This window comes from Notolepis coatsorum (genome assembly GCF_963971535.1).
Source record: "Notolepis coatsorum genome assembly, chromosome: 19".
In the NCBI taxonomy this organism is placed as follows: Eukaryota; Metazoa; Chordata; class Actinopteri; order Aulopiformes; family Paralepididae; genus Notolepis; species Notolepis coatsorum.
The window spans coordinates 57,791,766-57,812,179 of NC_140183.1; the positions used below are offsets into that span (position 1 = coordinate 57,791,766).

At 46.0% G+C, this 20,414-nt stretch overlaps 1 protein-coding gene across 1 annotated transcript in view; it reads left to right on the plus strand.

The window, feature by feature from the left end:
• The window catches only part of rundc3b (RUN domain containing 3b), a gene marked incomplete at both ends in the record, with an annotated part of 74,254 nt that overhangs the window by 47,227 nt on the left and 6,613 nt on the right, over window positions 1–20,414 (plus strand). The window contains 2 exons of the mRNA XM_084336106.1: window positions 14,996–15,085; window positions 16,255–16,335. Of these exons, the coding sequence (XP_084192232.1) occupies window positions 14,996–15,085; window positions 16,255–16,335 (171 nt within the window). The remainder of the gene's footprint in view (window positions 1–14,995; window positions 15,086–16,254; window positions 16,336–20,414) is intronic.

The following is a 20,414-nucleotide window of genomic DNA, read 5'->3' on the forward strand; positions in this document are numbered from 1 at the left end:
CATCGTGGACTTCAGGAAGACTAGAGCAGCTAGCTTCAAATTCCTGGGAGTCCACATCTCCGAGGACCTATCTTGGAACCTGAATACCTTGTCACTGGTCAAGAAGACTCACCAGCGCCTCTTCTTCCTGAGGAGACTGAGGAAAACCCACCTATCTCCTCACATTCTGCCTCAACACATCACCGGTACATCACTCCCTGCAATTGAGTCTATCCATCACAAACGGCGTCAGAGGAAGGCACGCAGCATAGTCAAGGACACCTCTCATCCCAATCATGGACTGTTTGCCCTCCTCCCCTCCGGGAGACACCACGGGAACCTCCGCTCCAAGTCTAGCAGACTCAGGAACAGCTTATTTCCCTCGGATGTCATCTCCCTGAACTCTGTGCCATGATAACAGCCCCCCCCCCCCCCCCCCCCCCCCCCCCCACACCATATAAACTCTGAACTCTTGACTCCATTGCCTACACCCTAGGCTCTGTTACCCATACTGTATGACTCTGACTGAACTCTGTTGCCTATACTCAATTTATACCTACCTACTGCTTTCACTGTCTACAACTGCCCTACACTGTAATCATAGTAATCATAATGATCATAACTACCTACCTCTTATAGTCTGTGTGATAGCATGTACAATAGTGCTGTATATACCGCATATATATTAAGGCTGTTGATCGATTATAATATTTAATCTGATTAACTCATTGAGCGCCAAAAACGAGATCTCGTTTTTGAAAGCCAGTGGTTTCACCAGACTACATCACCTAGAGCGAACTATTGGAGATTATTATGAAGAGGACAAACGGTGACGATCCATCCATAACTATCCATAACTATGTTGGATTCTAGTATTTTCAAACCGGCTGTTTGGATGTACGTTCCTGGATGTAATGTTACCCTGGCACTGTTAACGGGCCAACTAACATTATATTTATTGATCCTGGTCTGACCTAAGACACTTGGAACAAGAGTGGACAGGGTTTTTGTGGACCTGCTGACAAAAGGTAACGTCTATTTTACCGAACCCCATCATAAAACATGCCTTTGTAATTATCCCAGCGTTGTAAAACGACCCTCCCCCCTGGTGGTTTTGTGAATAGAAACATTCCATATAGTCGTGTTTACCTTTGACCTGGAAATAATATAGGTTTCACTTTCAGGCGAGCAACCCGCACGAAAATACGTATGCTGCACGCAGGGTTAGAAATTAATTTTTTTTTTCAAGGGCTTTTTTTGCCCCCCTTAATTGCTTTTCGGGGGCTTTTTTTTGTATTTCGGGGGCACAATTTTTATAATGAAAATTAACATAAAGATTATAAAACATTCTTGACACTTTTTTTTACAGTCTTCGTCCCTATGTTTGATAACGTAATGTTAATGTCTCCATATATAGGGCTCTACGCTAACCTTTTTCCCAAGGAGCACATGTGCTCCTAAATAAAATGTTAATAAATAAAATCTAAATACAAATTTAGGAGCACACAGAAATTTAGGAGCACAGTGACAATTGTTCAAGTAACACACACACACACACGATGTGTGACATCATGGCTTGGTTTCATGTTTTGAGGTACCTTCAATTATCTGTAAATAATACATACATACTCTATCTAAATAGATTAAATATTATTGTCCCTGAGTGAGGGCAAGTTGTGTTGTTGTCTTGATATAATAACCGGTTGCCTCTGGATCAATGAATGTCTAATATTGAATAATATTATTAGATATTTTATTTTTAACATCCCTAATTCCAACAGTCAAGAGGCTTGTTTCAAATTGATGAAAAACCCCACACACGCAACGTTTGTGAGTATAGGCTCTGGCCAGATCGATCAATGAAATACGTTGCGCGCTCAGCGCTGTGGAATGAAGGAAATGCGCATCGGGATCGGATTTGGATGTTATTCTTTTGGAGTTGTGTTACAAATGGAATGGTCTTTCCCAATCCCCAATCTTTCGCCGTCGACTAAAGACGCACTTCTTCAACCATTATCTGAATAAAAAAAAAAAAAAAAAAAAAACAATAAAATAATCTAACCCTAACTAACCGTACTGTCATGCACTTGTCCTAATAAACTAACCTACACTGTAGCACTCAACACTTTGATGAACATTGTTGCTCAGCTGATAGAGTTGTGCCCTTCCTGATGGCTTGTCGTACAGAACTTGTAAGTCGCTTTGGATAAAAGCGTCAGCTAAATGACTAAATGTAAATGTAAATGTAAATGAACACAAGTTACTTAACGTTACACAGGTCGCGCTATGCAGATGCTTAGCTTGCTAACGTTAAGATAGCAGTGTAATGCTTGATGAGAGCAGAGCACTCTCTCTGTGTTCGCAGCACCTCTCAAGTGCCTGTAACACGCAGCAGGCCCCGCCTCCCTCCTCCTTGGAACAAACATTCCACCCAAAAACTGAATTTCAGTCCAGTTTCAATCTGAACTATTAACAGCGGAGCTGTTTTGTAATCTTCACAATCACTCGTCTGTCTCGCACACTGCAAGTAAATGATTTTTCCGGTTTGCACACACACATATTATTAGGGGCAATACGAGGGAAATGCTCGCACTGTAGAGCATATATATAATTATATATATAATTAGAAAAACTGTCGGGGGCTTTTTTTGCCCCCTTAACTGATTTTCGAGGGCATTTGGTAAATTTTCGAGGGCATTTTGCCCCAAGCCCCTGTTAATTTCGAACCCTGGCTGCACGTGTTAACGCGTTAATAACGCGTTAACTTTGACAGCCTTAATATATATACATTTATATTTACCGCATTTATATATATCCATATCTGTCTGAATATACCTGCATATAATCCTTCTATATACCTACTTAACTCTGTATGATAGCATGTGCAATAATGCTGTATATACCATATACATATATTTATTCTTACCATATATATATATATATATATATATATATATATATATATATATATATATATATATATATATATATATATTATCTGTTTGTACATACCTGCATATAATCCTTTTTATATATCTGTAGATACTATATCTATATCTGTACATATCCCTTACCTACTCTTACTAGTTACGCTGCTGGCCAGTATGACTACTACCTGTATCACTGTACATATTAATACTACAACCCTGTACATACATCTGATTAGCACTACACTCAGTAGTACTAATCTGGTATTCTATACCCAGTTTAATCACCTGTACATTGTATATTACTATTGCACTTTAATGTTACATTTGGATGCCGTTGTACTGTACTGTACTTGCGCTGTACAATAAATTTGAATTTAATCTCATTTGGCTTGTGGACAGGTGTCTTGAAATCGGGGCACAGACTGAGGTGATGCTCACACCACGGGTGTCACAGTCTGGACAGTAGGGCTGTCTTAAATACTTCGAAGCTTCGAAGCTTCGTTCGATGGGCATGGGATTCGAATGGGAAAAGAAAATTTGAATATATTATAAAAAAGAAAAACTATATATATATTTTAATTATTTTTTGTTGCAAAATCAACTCTGCCTCTTTGTTAACTACAACAAGCAATGCTGTTTGTTATTTAAGATGAGGTCGGACTCGGCACTGACAGATTTGTGTTCATTGTGCTGCTTTTATAAAGCCTCAAATGACGGCTTACAATATTTCATGAAAGCAAACTAAGTGTTTCGTTTGTCTAAGATTTTAAAAGGTTTAAACTGTACAGCACTGACAAAGTTGAACTAAGTGCTGTACAAGTCCCACAACATACGTTTTTTTTAATTTTTTATATATATATATTTTTTTATCTCGAAGCTTCGAATTAAAATCAAATCTCGGCCCCGAAGCTTCAAATGCCAAAAGAAAATTGGAATCCTGGAAGGTGTGTCAGCTGCTCCGCTGGAGATGCACTTGGCTTGTGATTTCAGCTGCAGCCATGCGGAGATATCTGGCAGCGTGTGTGTTTAGTCGGTTCCAGTTTTCAGTATGCCATGAATTAGGCTATAATGAACAAACCCATGTTGCTCAGTATCGATGTGAGAGGAACACATGCCCGGATTAACCATATGGGCGACTGCCCAGGGGCACCAAGGCTCTCAGGGCACCAAGCAAACAATGTTGTCTTTAATAATATTTACATTTTTATAATACGTTTTATTGCAATAATACAATTGTTGAGGAATTTACCATTGAGTAAGGATGTACTCAGACAAATGTAGACGTAGATAACGCAGGTTTATTTAGCTTACAACCCAGGAGTATTGCTCCAAAAGGAATCTATTAACGTGACTGGTAAGCTACGGAGACGGGCAGCTTGTCAAACATAGCTGGCTCACAGACGGGGAACTTGTCGGACATAGCAACAGTAACCAAGGGGGCGGGGCTTTGCGATAGGTCAATTGGCTTGAAAGACCCAGGGAAACGTTGATCTTTAGATGGGCTGTGCCCAGGTGGGAGGGACGATTGGATAGACCACCGCAACACTTCTGAAATCGGGGAGGAGTTAGCGGGGGGAGCATAATTATGAATGAATGTGGATGAGAGCCTTGATGTAAGTGGTTGCAGCTACGGCTGTGGGAGTGCTGGATACATGACCGAATAGACTTTGTGCTGTCCTGGTCTGTGCTGTCCTGGTCTGTGCTGTCCTGGTCTGTGCAAGCAGCAGGGCACCCGAGTTTCCCCGGCCCCCATCACAGCCTATAGTGTTGAGCCGCCAGAACAAATCATTCAGATTGATTGTCCTGGTTAGTGGTGTAATTATCAAAAGGTTTTAGACAAATCTGTGTTTTCTCAGAATAATAATAATAATAATGGATTGGATTTATATAGCGCTCTTCATGACACCCCAGTGACCCCAGAGCGCTTACAGAGTCCATTATTCGTTCATACACAGTCATACCGGTGGTGGTAAGCTGCAATTGCAGCCAGAGCTGCCCTGAGGCAGACTCACGGAAGCGTGGCAAATAATCATCGCCTACGGCCCCTCCGACCACCACCAACATTCATTCACATGCATACACATTCATACGAGGCAAGTAGGTTATATATCGTATTTGCTTCGCGTCCCGCTCTGAGCCTTATTGAGATACCCCTTATCTCCTATGATACCTACTGTATCTCCCACGAACAAATACATGCACCCCACCTGTATGGGGCCCCGCCCCCATGGTGGCACCGCCCATATAACTGTGACTCTGGTCACCAAACACTCTTCCTCTATTTTCGTCCCATCGTACTGGCTGTGTGCACCATTCGTTAACTAGCAGGATGAAAAAGATCAGAGTCATAATGTTGAAAGCTTACCGGAGGTTGCTGGCCCCTGGCATCTTCGACGCATGTTTTCGGTAGTGATGGCGAGATGAAGCTTCATGAAGCATTGAGGCTTTCCATCCAATAGTACCACACATGTGTTGAAGCTTCATGGTGTATTTGCTCTACTGTGCCATCAAGTGGACAATAAATGTAGAACAGGCAGAGTGATGATGATGCCAATAAACAAATAATAATGTGTCTGTTTTTCTAACAGAATGATGGCAGGGACAGAGGAGAAAGTGTTTGTGTTACTACAACATTCTATAATTTAATATAGTGTGTTTTTCTAACAGAATGATGGCAGGGACAAGTGCTTGCTTCATTCATTTTTATTCAGAAAAAGCAACTCAAAATCGACATGCCATCCTGCATTTGGATCATACAGATGTGATCAGATTAGGCACAGCAAGTTAGACATTACAGCAAGTTTATATGTAACGGAGATGATATGGTCACCTTTTTTGCGTTGTGTTTAACTTTCTTCGATGCCCCGAGGGAGTTTAGAACCCGGGTCTGCCGTGACACGGGTGACAGGTGACCGCACAGACCGCTACACCAAGGTGAATTCACTCTTCATGACGTGTAAAGTGTGTCTTTTTAAGTGGAGTGAGTTTAACTCGCAGTACCGCTACTCGCCAGTCACTTCACAACGCTTGAAGTCCATCGTGACTGACAGTGCCTCGCGCTACCATCTGTTATATATATGTTGGGATTATTAGGATACACATTTATTTGTCTTTCCCAGTACTCCACGGGATTCTCCAACGCAAAGAAACTCGTAATGAATTCCTATGTCGACACTTGTGTTGCGGGGATGTTCCGGGGAACATAGGGATGATCCTGTGTTGGAGACGCGTTGCGCACCAACCCCGAAGCCATTTCCTGAATCAGTGACGCGGAGTGAGGCTTCGGGGGCGGTACACCCCCGACCGAGGCTTCGGACGTCATCAGTACGTCACCTGATACACGCCTCGATACAGGCTCCACTTAAAAAAAACTGAATTACCCGACACAAGCTCCGAAGCCTCGCTTCAAACGTCACATCACTAGTTTTCGGCGACACGACGGGCCTATGTTGATGTTCCTCGTTTGATGACAGCACATCGAGGTTCAGCTGTACAAGACTGGCTGTCGGGCCAGCTTGTACTCAGGTAGGCCCTGTGTCTTCAGGCATGGGTATTAGTGTTAGTAATGCTGGTTTGTTTTGTTACACAACCATGTTGTGTGTTGGCGCCGGGGGCAGGATGGTTTGGTGAACGTTCACTGCAGGGAACGGTTTCCAAGCTGTCTTGGGCGTGCTGCTAAAACATCTAATGCTATGCTACATGCTATCGCTAATGCTGCATGCTATTACTACTGCTAATTGCTACGCTGTTCTAATGTCTCCGCCGTGAGATGTTGTCACTCTCCCTCCTCTTGCCCGGTTCATCAATGAAGGTCAGTCGGTAGCTGTTGTGGGGTTTTTTGCTGAGTCCTATTTACCTTTTTTCGGGTAAATGGGTTGACAACAGGGTAGGCCGTGGCTAGGTTTCCTAGCCAGGTATGTTACCTTGTGTTCCGGCGGGGTTTGTTGAACGGTGTTCCCATCTGGGTTGGCGTCGGGTAGTGGGGCTATGGGTCCAGCCGACATGGTAAACATGTTGCGTGTCTGTGCGCAGGCAATTGTTGTTCTGGGTCCCACATCGCCTCGCGCTAGGCTGCAGTAGTATAAGGGCAGGGCCGCCTGGGAGAAATGTGAGGCCCTGTGCGTTTTTAGACGCGAGGCCCCCCACCCCCTGAGGCGGCCCTGTGTAGTGGGCTATTGTTTCGTTTTGTCACTCTGCTATGAGAAGGTCTGTCTTGCTACAGTTTTCTCTCCTCTCAACCATTCATACTGACGGTCAATCGGTATACTGGGGGAGTAGTGCGGGGGGGGGCTTTGTTTACCTTTTTTGGTAAATGGGCTAAACTAGGGCTGGTGTCCTGTTGTGAATATTTTGAATGAAGGCGGGACTAGTTCGCTCTGGTCCGTCTCCCCTTAACTTTGTGTGTATGGGTTTGCTCATTCTACAGTATTTTGTGGTTTAGTTCTTTTATTCATTTAACCTTTTCATGGTGCACACCACAGTGGAGGTTGCTGTTTGCAATCACCACTGGTGCTCCGTGTTAACATCAGTCCTTTGTTTTTGACATATTGAAACAATGCCCCGCCCGGCCGACGCCATGGGTGGGTCGGCCTGGCGAGTGGCTGGTGGGCTGTTAAGGCTTGTACCGCCACGGTATGGAATTGGCAACGATTAGAACTGTGTTCGAATTGCTGTTTTTTTTCTATTAAAAAAATTGTGTCTGGTGGAGGGGCCTTGAGGGCCAGCCGACGTCGACACATCACGCGAGGTTGTTGACGTTATTAGCTTTGACCCAGCCGCAAGCTATAACCGCTCAGGGTTCCCCTCTCCGCAGGGGATTTTTGGTCTTCTGCTGGAGCGCGGGCGGTATTGTCCTAGGCCCTACACCGCCTCACACCGCGCAGCCAGAAGAAGAGAGAGCACGGCCTCGTCAGCGGCGATGACGAGGCCCTCGACAGGCGGCCATGTTTTTCCCCGCCGGAGGTATCCTGGGCGTTGATTCGACAGGTGTCCACAAGGCCAACAGCCTTGGCGGCCGAGGGATCGGCCATGTAGGATGGGTTCGGCTTGAACAAACAAGCCGTCACCGTCCTGCCGCGAGCAGCCCGCTCTCCGATCACTCCCTTCCCCAACACCAGCGGAAGAAGTGGGCTCTGATTGTTTCCTTTGGCTGCGGGCCGCGTGCCTTCGTTGATGCGCGGGCGGCCCCCCTTTTCGTTTCTCATGGGGACAGGGGCTGACACCCAGTTGATGGCTGAGCCTGGGTCTGTCCGTGAGAATGTTGTGCTGTCAAGCGGCTCCCACACCTTGAACTGTGTTGGTTGAGCCTGGTGTTACGTCTGTCAACTTAAGTGTTGTCAGCAGGGGGGCTCGAAACCTTTTGAGGCACACAGTGCGGGCTTCCCCGGCCTCGCCTTCGCCAGGCCAGGTATCATGTTGGTGCCTCCCACTCCTGAAATATTGGCAAGTGGTCGCAGCTCACATGATTTGGGGTGGTAGTAATATCACTGCAGGGCTACGGTGTGTAGGAACCCATGGGGGCCTTACACCTTGCATGTCCGGCTGCAGAACAACTCCTTCAGCATGTTCTGGAGGGGTGTTCAGTGGGGGGGCTTTTTTCATCGGAAGCCCCCCGTATCAGACCGGCCCTTTCTGTCGGGGTTCCCCCTTGGGTGCGATTGCCTCCTGGGTGGTGTCAGGGTCAGGTGTTCCGACACGGAACGCGCTCCTCGCACGGTTCCAGGGTTGGCTACGCACAGCGGGGGGACCGGGCCAACTATCTACAGTTCCTGGCGGACCTGCGCCACGTGACGGCGGGTGCGTTGGGAGTGTCGTTACATATGACTACGGCAGTACCATATGTCGAGGTGGATGGAGAGAACGCTGTGGCGGGGCTTGTGTTTACACAACCCCACCCGTTTTCAGGTTTGGTACAGACCCTATTGTCAGGGTCTCCAGCAGTGACAGCTCTGGTCAACGAGATCCAATCTCTGTGGACGAAGCAAGCCATCGTCGTGGCGTTCTCCTCCCGGTGTTCTCTGCCCGAGAAGTTGGGAGGGAGGGGTGTAAGACCCAGGCTGGACCTGTCCCATGGGAAGGTTCAGCATTTTTTGGATCGTCTCCTACCTGTTGAACACTGTCAGGTGGGGGTCTGGTTCTCCTCCATAGACCTGTAGGATGCGTATGCGCATCCCCGATCTTCCATCCTAGGGCTTACCTACGCTTCCTTTGCAGGGTTAGCGTATGAGTACCAGAGGCTGCCGTTCGGTTTTCTCTGGCTCCCCGCATCTTCACCAAGTGCGTGGAGGCCGCACTGGGGCCTCTGCGTCATCCGGGTTACGGAGTGTTCTGCCCTGATGACGTTCTGGTCCTTCGCGGTCAAGGTGGATCGTCAGGTCTCGTACCAGGCAGGTCTCTACCAGCCTGGGGTTGCTGTAGACTGGATGTAGAGTACTCCTCTTCCCAGTCAACGGTTGGAGGGCTATGGGCATCCATCTCAGAGCGTGTTGTCGACATGCTCGGGAGGTTCCGTCCTAGGACGGTTACGGCGCTGTCTCACGTCGCGTTTTCACCGACGCCTCCCTCGCTGGTGACGCGTCGGGCCAACGCAGTAGGGGGCAGCTGGCAAACCATGCTGCCCGGTCTGCGCTACGTTCAATGTGTTGGTGTTGAAAGCGCCTCTGTGCCTGTTTTCATAGGCAGTTAGCCTCTGGTATGTGTGCCATTAGCGTTAGCCATGCTTCTAGGCCTCTTTTCTTTTGGAAAGAATGATTAAAAAAAAAAGTTGGCAGTCAACTACGGCTCCTTTCGACCGATTAATCGACTAATAGGGGTCAGCCCTACAAAATAGTCGCTCTACAGCCATCAATCACTATACTTCCGGCAGCTTCTCAGGTCAAGATCAAAAGTATGGTTAGTAGGGCTGCAACGATTAGTCGACATAATCGACGACGTCGATTATAAAAAATCGTCGACGAGAAATTGTTGCGTCGATTAGTCATTAAAAAAAAAAAAAATTATTTAATTGTTTTTTTTTTTTTTGTGCACTACCTATCTTTGTGAGAGTGGCTTCTCAGGGTTCCAGACAACATCATAATATGATGATCCCATAGCAAATTTTGGACATTGAAAACATTGTTCCCCTGCAGGAGATGATGATCAGACTAGACACACAATACATTACACACGCACTCCTCTCACTCACACACAGCGATCAGAGTAAGACACACACATACACACTCCTCTCACTCACACACAGCGATCAGAGTAAGACACACACACATACACACTCCTCTCACTCACACACAGCGATCAGAGTAAGACACACACACATTCACACTCCTCTCTCTCACACACAGCGATCAGAGTAAGACACACACACATTCACACTCCTCTCACTCACACACAGCGATCAGAGTAAGACACACACACATACACAAATTACACAGTACACACCTCTCACTCACACAGCGATCAGAGTAAGACACACACAAATTACACAGTACACACACTCCTCTCACTCACACAGCGATCAGAGTAAGACACACACACATACACACACACACGGACTCCTCTCACACACAGCAAACAAAAGTTATTTAAAGTACACTTCCACTTTAATTTGTATTATTTAATTTATTTATCTTGTTATGAGTGATTGCTGTATTGTTCTTCAAATACATTTTCATTTAAAGTGGCTTAAAGATCCAAATTCAAATGTTTCATGAGTCATTATTTTAATTTGCTATGGGATCATCATGTTATGATGTTGTTGTTTGGTCCTGACAAGAGTCTCAAAGTCTGGGGTGATGGTAGACAAGCAATTCTGAGGTCATGCTCAATGTCCAATCTGTTCCTCTGCTCTGTCTTCAGCTGGACCAGAGCTGAGAAGCCACTTTCACAAAGATAGGTAATTAAAAAAAAAAAAAAAAACGGTCTTTCTGGTCCACAAATGGTGTTGATCAGGACGGACGATACGACGTCAGTGTCGTGTATCCACAGACAGGGAGGAGTACGCTCCCCCTGTCTGCACCAGGCGGCGGGCGGCTGGCTATGGGCGTCCTCCATCTGCGCTGCCTGAGGGCTCCCCACATCCCCGGCAGGGAGAATGTGGGTGCAGGTGTACTGTCGCGGGGCGGTCCTCATCCTGACGGGTGAGGATTACGTCTGGACATGGCCAGGCAGGTCTGGGACCGATGCCGTGCCGCCAGGGATTCTTCCCCATACATCTGTTAGGTCAGTTGTTGGGACGGGTACGTTGAGGGGGCGCAGGTTCTTGATCCTGATGGTGTTACCATCTGGAATGCGCATGCTCCCTCCACTGTCGCGCTTACGCGGGCAGATGACGTATGTTCCAAGTGTGGTGTAAGGCGGGGGCCGGGACTCAGTCTCCTGCCCCCTGGATGCTGTTCTTAGTTACCTCCAGTCTCTCCTTGATAGACTGTTGGCTTCGACGGTGAGGGTATATGCAGCAGCTATATCCTCCTATCATGAGGGGTTTGAGGGGATGTCTTGTTCAGCCACCCTCTTGTGAAGCGTTTCCTGCTTGGCGCTCGACACGTTAAGCCGGTGCAACGCTCCTTGGCTCCGACTTGGGATCTTCAATTGGTCCTCGGTCGGTTGTCCTTGGCCCCGTTTGAGCCGCTCGAGCAGGCGCCGTTGGGACAGCTGTCCTTCAAGACCGCGTTCCTACTGGCTGTCACTTCCGCTAAACGCGTAGGTGAGCTCTGTGCTCTCGGTACGTCCAGAGTGCCTGTCTTTTCGGACCGATTGCGGTGTCACTCTGCGACCTAATCCTGTTTTCGTGCCTAAGAATATCCGGAGTTCCTTCCGCTCCCGGGATATTGTGGTTCAGGCGTTTCGTCCTCCTCCTCACACTAGTGAGTTAGATGCGGGCCTTCACCTGTCATGTCCAGTCCGTGCTTGGGGATTTACCTCAGCCGTACTCAGGACTTCAGGGTTACCGACCAGCTTTTTGTCTGTTATGGTGGGGCTCGTGCTGGTAAGGCACTGTCGGAGCAGCGCCTGTCCCATCGGCGGGACGCTCAGCCAATACTAATATAACTATCGCTAAGTGTCTTGCCCAAGGACACAACGGCAGTGGGATGGACATGGGCTTGAGCGGGATTCGAACTACCAACCCTTCGATCATTGGACGACCCGCTCTACCCCTGAGCCACGCCGCCCCAGAAGGCAAAGTGCGTGGGTGTGCACTGTCAACTCTCCATGGTCCTGCCTGCAATTATATATACTGTAGTGTGTGTGTGTGTGTGTGTGTTTGTGTGTGTGTGTGTGTCTATAGAAAACTAAATACATTGGACTTCAATAACATTTACTGTGTAAACTACATTGAAACATTGATTCCCCCCCCCCCCCCCCCCCACTCCCAAGACTACATAAGGCACCTTAAATCTCTCTCTATTTGCCCATCAGTTTTGTCTATCAGTCTACTTGTATTTGTCCAGTAAATGATCATTAAAGTTTATTCTGGATTGAACTCTCCGTGCCCTACTCTCTGATCGGAGTCCCTGTCATTAAAGGAGCTATCAAGCCAGCATCCCAGAGATACTATCTCCATCACATACGCACTCCTCTGATCTGATCTGATCTCATCTCATATCATCATTGATTCAGTCCTTCAGATGAAGAGACACACATGGCCGTTTTAGGTTTTTGAGATGGCAAATGTTTTGAAATGTCAGTATCTAATATGCGTGCACTTAGTAGGGGATGTGTTCTTAGACAGTAGGGGATGTGTTCTTTCAGGCAGGGTATTAGGCTCGCACATGAATTGACATTGACAAAAAAAAGTACAGTGTCTGTTCAAGAAGATTCTAAACTTGACATCTGTTCTTCACTCGAGGGCCTCAAAGTCGACACAATGAAAAACATTCATCGAGGCCTAGTTCTGTGGGCCCTTTGAAGGGCCATTTGAAGGGCCCTTCTCTCACTTGAGCGTATCCCATTGCTCTCCAGCTAATTAGACTCTCTGGCTGCCGGCAGGAGTCTCCTTCAGTCACCTCACGCACACCTGACCTAAAGGCCATTGTAGGAGCAGGGAGGTGTATGTCATTTTGTCACCAGCGGTGTGTCTGTCTGGAGGTGTGGGTGCGTCACCTGGGAAGAAGGGTAATTAATATCACCACTCATTTACCATCGAAATCCATATACCATCTGCAAGAGCATGTAACCGAAGGCAGAATAAACACCCTTGAACTGCAGCTACGGACTCAGGCTCATTCATTGGACTCATGTGTCGGACAGATCTCCCTGCCCAAGCCCTCTCAGCGGCTTTTTAGTTGTCACTTCGAAATAGTAGGGCTGTCCCCGACTAAGGATTTGGATAGTCGACTATGATTGGCCAAAATGTGCCGTTAGTCGACTATTAGTCGACAATTCTTTTTTATATATAATATATATATATATATATTTTTTTTTATCATTCCATTTGGGCTGTGGGGGGTGCTTAATGTCTGAAGGAGTCGACTGAAGGCTTCTTGTCCTCTGCAAAAGCATGCAATTGGTCCACTGATGGATACATCTTGATATTTGTCTAGTCTAGTGTGTTCATTAGATGGGTGAAATCCTCTTTCAGTGCCTCTGTGCCTGTTTTCATAGGCAGTTAGCCTCTGGTATGTGTGCCATTAGCGTTAGCCATGCTTCTAGGCCTCTTTTCTTTTGGAAAGAATGATTAAAAAAAAAAGTTGGCAGTCGACTACGGCTCCTTTCGACCGATTAATCGACTAATAGGGGTCAGCCCTACAAAATAGTCGCTCTACAGCCATCAATCACTATACTTCCGGCAGCTTCTCAGGTCAAGATCAAAAGTATGGTTAGTAGGGCTGCAACGATTAGTCGACATAATCGACGACGTCGATTATAAAAAAATCGTCGACGAGAAATTGTTGTGTCGATTAGTCATTAAAAATTTTTTTTTTTTTTTTTTTTTTTTTTTTTTTTTTTTGTGCACTACCTATCTTTGTGAGAGTGGCTTCTCAGGGTTCCAGACAACATCATAACATGATGATCCCATAGCAAATTTTGGACATTGAAAACATTGTTCCCCTGCAGGAGATGATGATCAGACTAGACACACAATACATTACACACGCACTCCTCTCACTCACACACAGCGATCAGAGTAAGACACACACATACACACTCCTCTCACTCACACACAGCGATCAGAGTAAGACACACACACATACACACTCCTCTCACTCACACACAGCGATCAGAGTAAGACACACACACATTCACACTCCTCTCTCTCACACACAGCGATCAGAGTAAGACACACACACATTCACACTCCTCTCACTCACACACAGCGATCAGAGTAAGACACACACACATACACAAATTACACAGTACACACACTCCTCTCACTCACACAGCGATCAGAGTAAGACACACACACATACACACACACACGGACTCCTCTCACACACAGCAAACAAAAGTTATTTAAAGTACACTTCCACTTTAATTTGTATTATTTAATTTATTTATCTTGTTATGAGTGATTGCTGTATTGTTCTTCAAATACATTTTCATTTAAAGTGGCTTAAAGATCCAAATTCAAATGTTTCATGAGTCATTATTTTAATTTGCTATGGGATCATCATGTTATGATGTTGTTGTTTGGTCCTGACAAGAGTCTCAAAGTCTGGGGTGATGGTAGACAAGCAATTCTGAGGTCATGCTCAATGTCCAATCTGTTCCTCTGCTCTGTCTTCAGCTGGACCAGAGCTGAGAAGCCACTTTCACAAAGATAGGTAATTTAAAAAAATAAAATAAAAAATGTGTTGTTGTTTACATTGGTTTTCGATTAGTCGACTAATCGAAAAAATAATCGGCAGATTAGTCGACTACCAAATTAGTCATTAGTTGCAGCCCTAATGGTTAGTGAGGACCAGAAGTGTGTCGAGTGAGCACTAAGTGTGTGTGTGTGTGTGTGTGTGTGTGTGTGTGTGTGTGTGTGTGTGTGTGTGTGTGTGTGTGTGTGTGTGTGTGTGTGTGTGTGTGTGTGTGTGTGTGTGTGTGTGTGTGTGTGTGTGTGTGTGTGTGTGTGTGTGTGTGTGTGTGTGCTAACGCACTGATCGCAGGAGGTTTTATGAGGACGGGGCGATCATGCTGGGAGAGGAGGCGGGGCTACTGGCAGACACACTCATAGGGCTCAACACCATCGATTTCAGGTAACTGAGCCGAAAGCTCTTTTTCCTCCTCTATACCTCACCATCGGTCCTACTTAAAGGTGCACTATGCGTACTTACGACACCTAATTATTCTATCTTATGTCATCATGAATCAAAACAACGTTTATTTTGGGCACTGTGAAACAATCGTACGCTTTTAGAATATGTTTGTGAACTAAATGTTTTCATCTTTATTCAACCAAGTCATTAACCCTTTCACTGCCACACTACAGGGTTAACCTTCTGTAGTGTGGCAGTGAAAGGGTTAACCTGCTGTTGTGTGGCAGTGAAAGGGTTAAGAACACAAATTCTTCTTTACAATGGAGACCTGGCAAAAGGCACAGCGTGTTGAGGGGTAGGGGGTGAAATAAATACAAAGTTCAAACGGAACAAGGTTAAAACAAGTTAATACATGGTAAGACAAACTAAACAAAACAGCCACAGCAGGCCGGCAGATACAGGTGCTAGTTTAGGAGCAGTTGCAGGTGTCGCAGCAGGCAGATACAGGAGCTAGTTTAGGAGCAGTTGCAGGTGTCGCAGCAGGCAGATACAGGAGCTAGTTTAGGAGCAGTTGCAGGTGTCGCAGCAGGCAGATACAGGAGCTAGTTTAGGAGCAGTTGCAGGTGTCGCAGCAGGCAGATACAGGAGCTAGTTTAGGAGCAGTTGCAGGTGTCGCAGCAGGCAGATACAGGAGCTAGTTTAGGAGCAGTTGCAGGTGTCGCAGCAGGCAGATACAGGTGCTAGTTTAGGAGCAGTTGCAGGTGTCGCAGCAGGCAGATACAGGAGCTAGTTTAGGAGCAGTTGCAGGTGTTGCAGCAGGCAGATACAGGAGCTAGTTTAGGAGCAGTTGCAGGTGTCAGTATAAACGTCCATGATCGTATCCTTGAAAGCTGATTTGTAAACGACATTGAAACAGAAGCTTTTCAGGTAGCTTTCTAGCTTCAAACTGTGTTTTCAGTGTGTTTATTACATTATGAATATTATGCCATCAATGTCTTCCCCCCACTTCTCTGACTCTCCCAAAACTACATAGTGCACCTTGAATCTCTCCATTTGCCCATTGGTTTTGTCTATCAGTCAATTATATATTGATTAACCAATCAATCAATAAAGAATTATAATTATATATATGGTTGTTCATTGATACAATTTGTGTCCTCTTTCTTTAGTTTCTGTCTGAAAGGGGAGGGTCTGGACGGCACCTGCCCCGCGGTCATCGACTACACGCCCTACCTGAAGTTCACTCAGAGGTATGTGTGGGACTAGCTCCATTGAGCTTTGTATGTATGTATAGTATGTTTATACAAAGCTCTATAATGAACCGCAGCGCATTCTGAGGGTTAAGTCGATAACTCGTCCTAATTAATTATTGCATGTTCACATTGTGTTTTCGAAGGGATCAACAGAAAGAAGAGTCTCGACAAAGGCTTGTGGAGTCCAGGCCTGCCTCCCCTCACTCTCTCCCCTGATCACTACTATCATAAACTCCTCTCTGTCCACTGGCCTTGTTGATTGATTGATTGAAAATTTTATTAACAGATTGCAGAATGGGTACAATACAGTACAGCTCAATACACACAATTGTTAAGGGGATGCAGACCAGAGAAAGACTTTCGTCTTGTTTACATCAGGGTCCCCCATTTTCAATTCATCATAAAAGGGTCCCCCCCGCCCTGAAACTCGCTGCCATTACTCCTCTACTAAAAAAAACCCGGACTAAACCCTGACACCCTCAACAACTTCCGCCCCATCTCCAACCTTCCCTTTCTGTCAAAATTCTAGAACGAGCTGTTGCCACTCAGTTAAAATCCCACCTTGAATCCAATAAATGCATTCATTCATTTATTTGCATTTATTTTAAATTTGTTGGACCTTATGGTGTTCATGTTTTGTTCTTGACTTATTGTTATGTTTCTTCTTGACTTGCTTAAAGAAGACGTGTCCAGCCCATGGGGACATTAACGTGTGTTGTCGGGCCTTACAAATACATTTGATTTGATTTTGATTTGAATAACCTCTACGAACCCTTCCAATCCGGCTTTCGCACCAAACACAGCACAGAAACCGCTCTATTAAAGGTCACCAATGACATTCTGTTATCTGCTGACTCTGGTTCCCGCTCCATCCTCATCCTCCTTGACCTCAGCGCCGCCTTCGACACCATCACCCACTCCATCCTCATATCTCGCCTCCACTCAGACACCAATTCATCTACACCAACAACTCCAAATCCCCCATTGCCCCAGTCCCCCACGGTGTCCCCCAGGGTTCAGTACTTGGTCCCCTGCTGTTCATCATCTACATTCTCCCACTTGGACAGATCATCTGCAAACATGGCCTCCAATTCCACACAGCTCTACCTTTCCACCAAGACCATCACTGCCGCCACCCACTCCACCCTCATCACCTGCCTTTCTGACATAAAAATCTGGATGCAAAAAAACGTTCTTAAACTCAACTGTGAGAAATCTGAACTACTCATCATTGGCCCAAATTCCCTGACCCGCCCCACCCAGGATTTTTCAGTCAAACTCGACGGCTCCATTGTCACCCCCTCCACCCACGTCCTAGGTATCATTCTTGACCCCACCCGTTCCTTCCTCCTGCATGTAAACCAGATCACAAAAACCGCCTTCTTCCACCTCAGGAACATTGCCTGTCTACGCCCCTCACTATCCTTCTCTGCTGCTGAAACACTGACCCATGCACTCATTACTTCCCGACTGGACTATTGCAACAGCATTCTGTATGGCACATCCACCAAAATCCTCAACAAACTACAATACATCCAAAACTCTGCTGCTCGCATGCTCACCTCCACCCGCCGCTCCGACCACATCACCCACATCCTCCATGATCTCCACTGGCTCCCCATCATATACAGGATTCAGTTCAAAATTCTACTCATCGGGCGGCTGGGTGGCACAGCGGACATTGCGCTTGTCACCAACCCAAGAGACACCGGGTTCGAATCCGGCTATCGGCGTTGCCTCCGGCTTGGGCCGGCCGTCATACTAACTCAATTGGCAGAGTTAGCGGGTGGGAAGTCGAAGAGTGGTAATCTGGACGTTGTAAACAGCGACTCCTACAGGTCGGTTGGGGCGCCTGCACAGCAGAGACAGGAAAAATGGCGGGGGCAGTGTGAGCCTCCTACACGTTACTCCTCGCCAAATGAGAGTCCGCGCTGGCAGGTGAAAAGATGCGACTGGCTGCCTGCACATGTATCGGAGGGGACATGTGACGGGCTTCTATCCTCCCTACAACCGGCCAGTGGGGGACACATGCGAGCAACGTTCAAGACAGGGGAGGGGAGAATTGGCACGGCTAAATTGGGATGGGAGAAAAATAGAAAAAGGAGGAGAAAAAGTGGATAAAAAAAAATCTACTCATCACCTTCAAAGCCCTCAACAACCTGGCCCCCTCCTACCTCTGAATGAATGAATGAATGAAAACTTTATTGAACAGATTTCAGAATGGGTACAATACAGTACGGCTCAATACACACAATTGTTAAGGGGATGCAGACCAGAGAAAGACGTTTGTCTTGTTTACATCCCCCATTTTCAATTCATAGTGACATTTATGACATACACAACATATATGACATCATGACAATTATGGCATAGGGACATACATGACATACAGGTATATAGTACTGTTACATTTGTGACATATACGATATGCAAATATACAGTACTGTTACCCATAGATCCTGACAGAATATATACATATGATGGGGAGGGGACTGTACATTAGGAGGGGGTGGGTGGGTGGGAGAGAAATATACATACGGTGGGGAGAGAATATATACATACGGTGGGGAGGACACTGACTATTAGGAGGGGGTGGGGGGGTGGGTGGGTGGGAGAAAAATATACATACGGTGGGGAGAGAATATATACATACGGTGGGGAGGAGACTGACTATTAGGAGGGGGTGGGGGGGTTTGGACATTTACGGTGGCCAGTTTCGAATTGCAGCCTCCCATTGGTGCTCTTTAAGAGCGGTTTTGAATGTGGGTAGGGATTCACATTCCTTTACAGCTTTGGGTAGGGCGTTCCACATTGATGTGGCATAATTGCGAAACGTGTTTAGTCCCTTGTTTGAGCCGAATCTGGGTTTAACATGATTTGTTGAGCTTCCTCTGGTGTTGTGGTTGTGGTATTCACTGACCTTTGGGAAGTATTTTGACATGTACATGGGTATCTTAGTCGTATAGTGTATCTTGTAGACCAGGCCCATTGCAAGTTGTTGTACTCTGTCGTCTACTCTAAGCCATCCTAGGTAGTCAAAGTGGGCAGGGGTGAGGTGGGTTCTAGGGGTAAGGTCAAGTAGAAGTCTGATCAGTTTGTTTTGTGATGTTTGTAATCTTGTTTTTAGCGCCTTTGAGGTGCTTTGGTACCATGAGGTGCAAGCATAATCGTAGTACCCTTGAATTAGTGCTCCTGCCAGAGTCTTCAGGGTATTCTTGTTTACCAGAGAGGAGATCCGGTACAAGAATCTAGTTCGTTGGTCGTCTCTGACCTCCTTCTCCACCACACGCCTACCCGCTGCCTCAGGTCCGCAGATGCTAACCTCCTCCAACCCATCAAGACTAAACTCCGGACCTGGGGCGACAGGGCCTTCGCTGAAGCTGCCCCCACTCTGGAACGCCCTGCCCAACCATATCCGTCATGCAGACACCCTCTCATCATTAAAAAAAAGCCCTAAAAACCCACCTTTTTACCCTTGCCTTCAAGCCTTGAACTGCTTCCTCTCTCACCTTTTATATAATTTCTTATTTTTTTTTTATTTTTTTTTATTTTTTTCCTAAAACTGTATTGTTTATTTTGCTCTGTAAAGTGTCTTTGAGCATTTGGAAAAGCTCTATACAAAATTCATGTATTATTATTATTAAAACACAAGCTGCTGCTGAAATACTGTATAAAATTACACTTTTCTATGAAATTACCCTTTTCTCTCAAGTCTCCTTTCAAATCCTCCGGTCCAGATGTTAATTTCCAGTAATGGCGCCTTCTTCTGTGGTTTTCTGGGAAAAGTCATTAAGGCGCCATTACCGGAAATAAATGGCTCAGCTGGAGGATTTGAAAAAGGGTGATTTTATACCGTGTTTCAGCAGCAGCTTGTGTTTTCACCACCTGTCTTTGTCGAGACTCTGAGCTTTCTGTTGGTCCCTTTGAAAACACAATGCAAACTTGCAATAGTTAGTTAGAACGAGTTATTGACTTCACCCTCAGCTTTATACATACAAAACTCAATAGAGCTAATGTGGGACATAATCAGTGTTTACCAGTAATGTTGTCCATGTGGGGTTAATGGGAAAATTGCG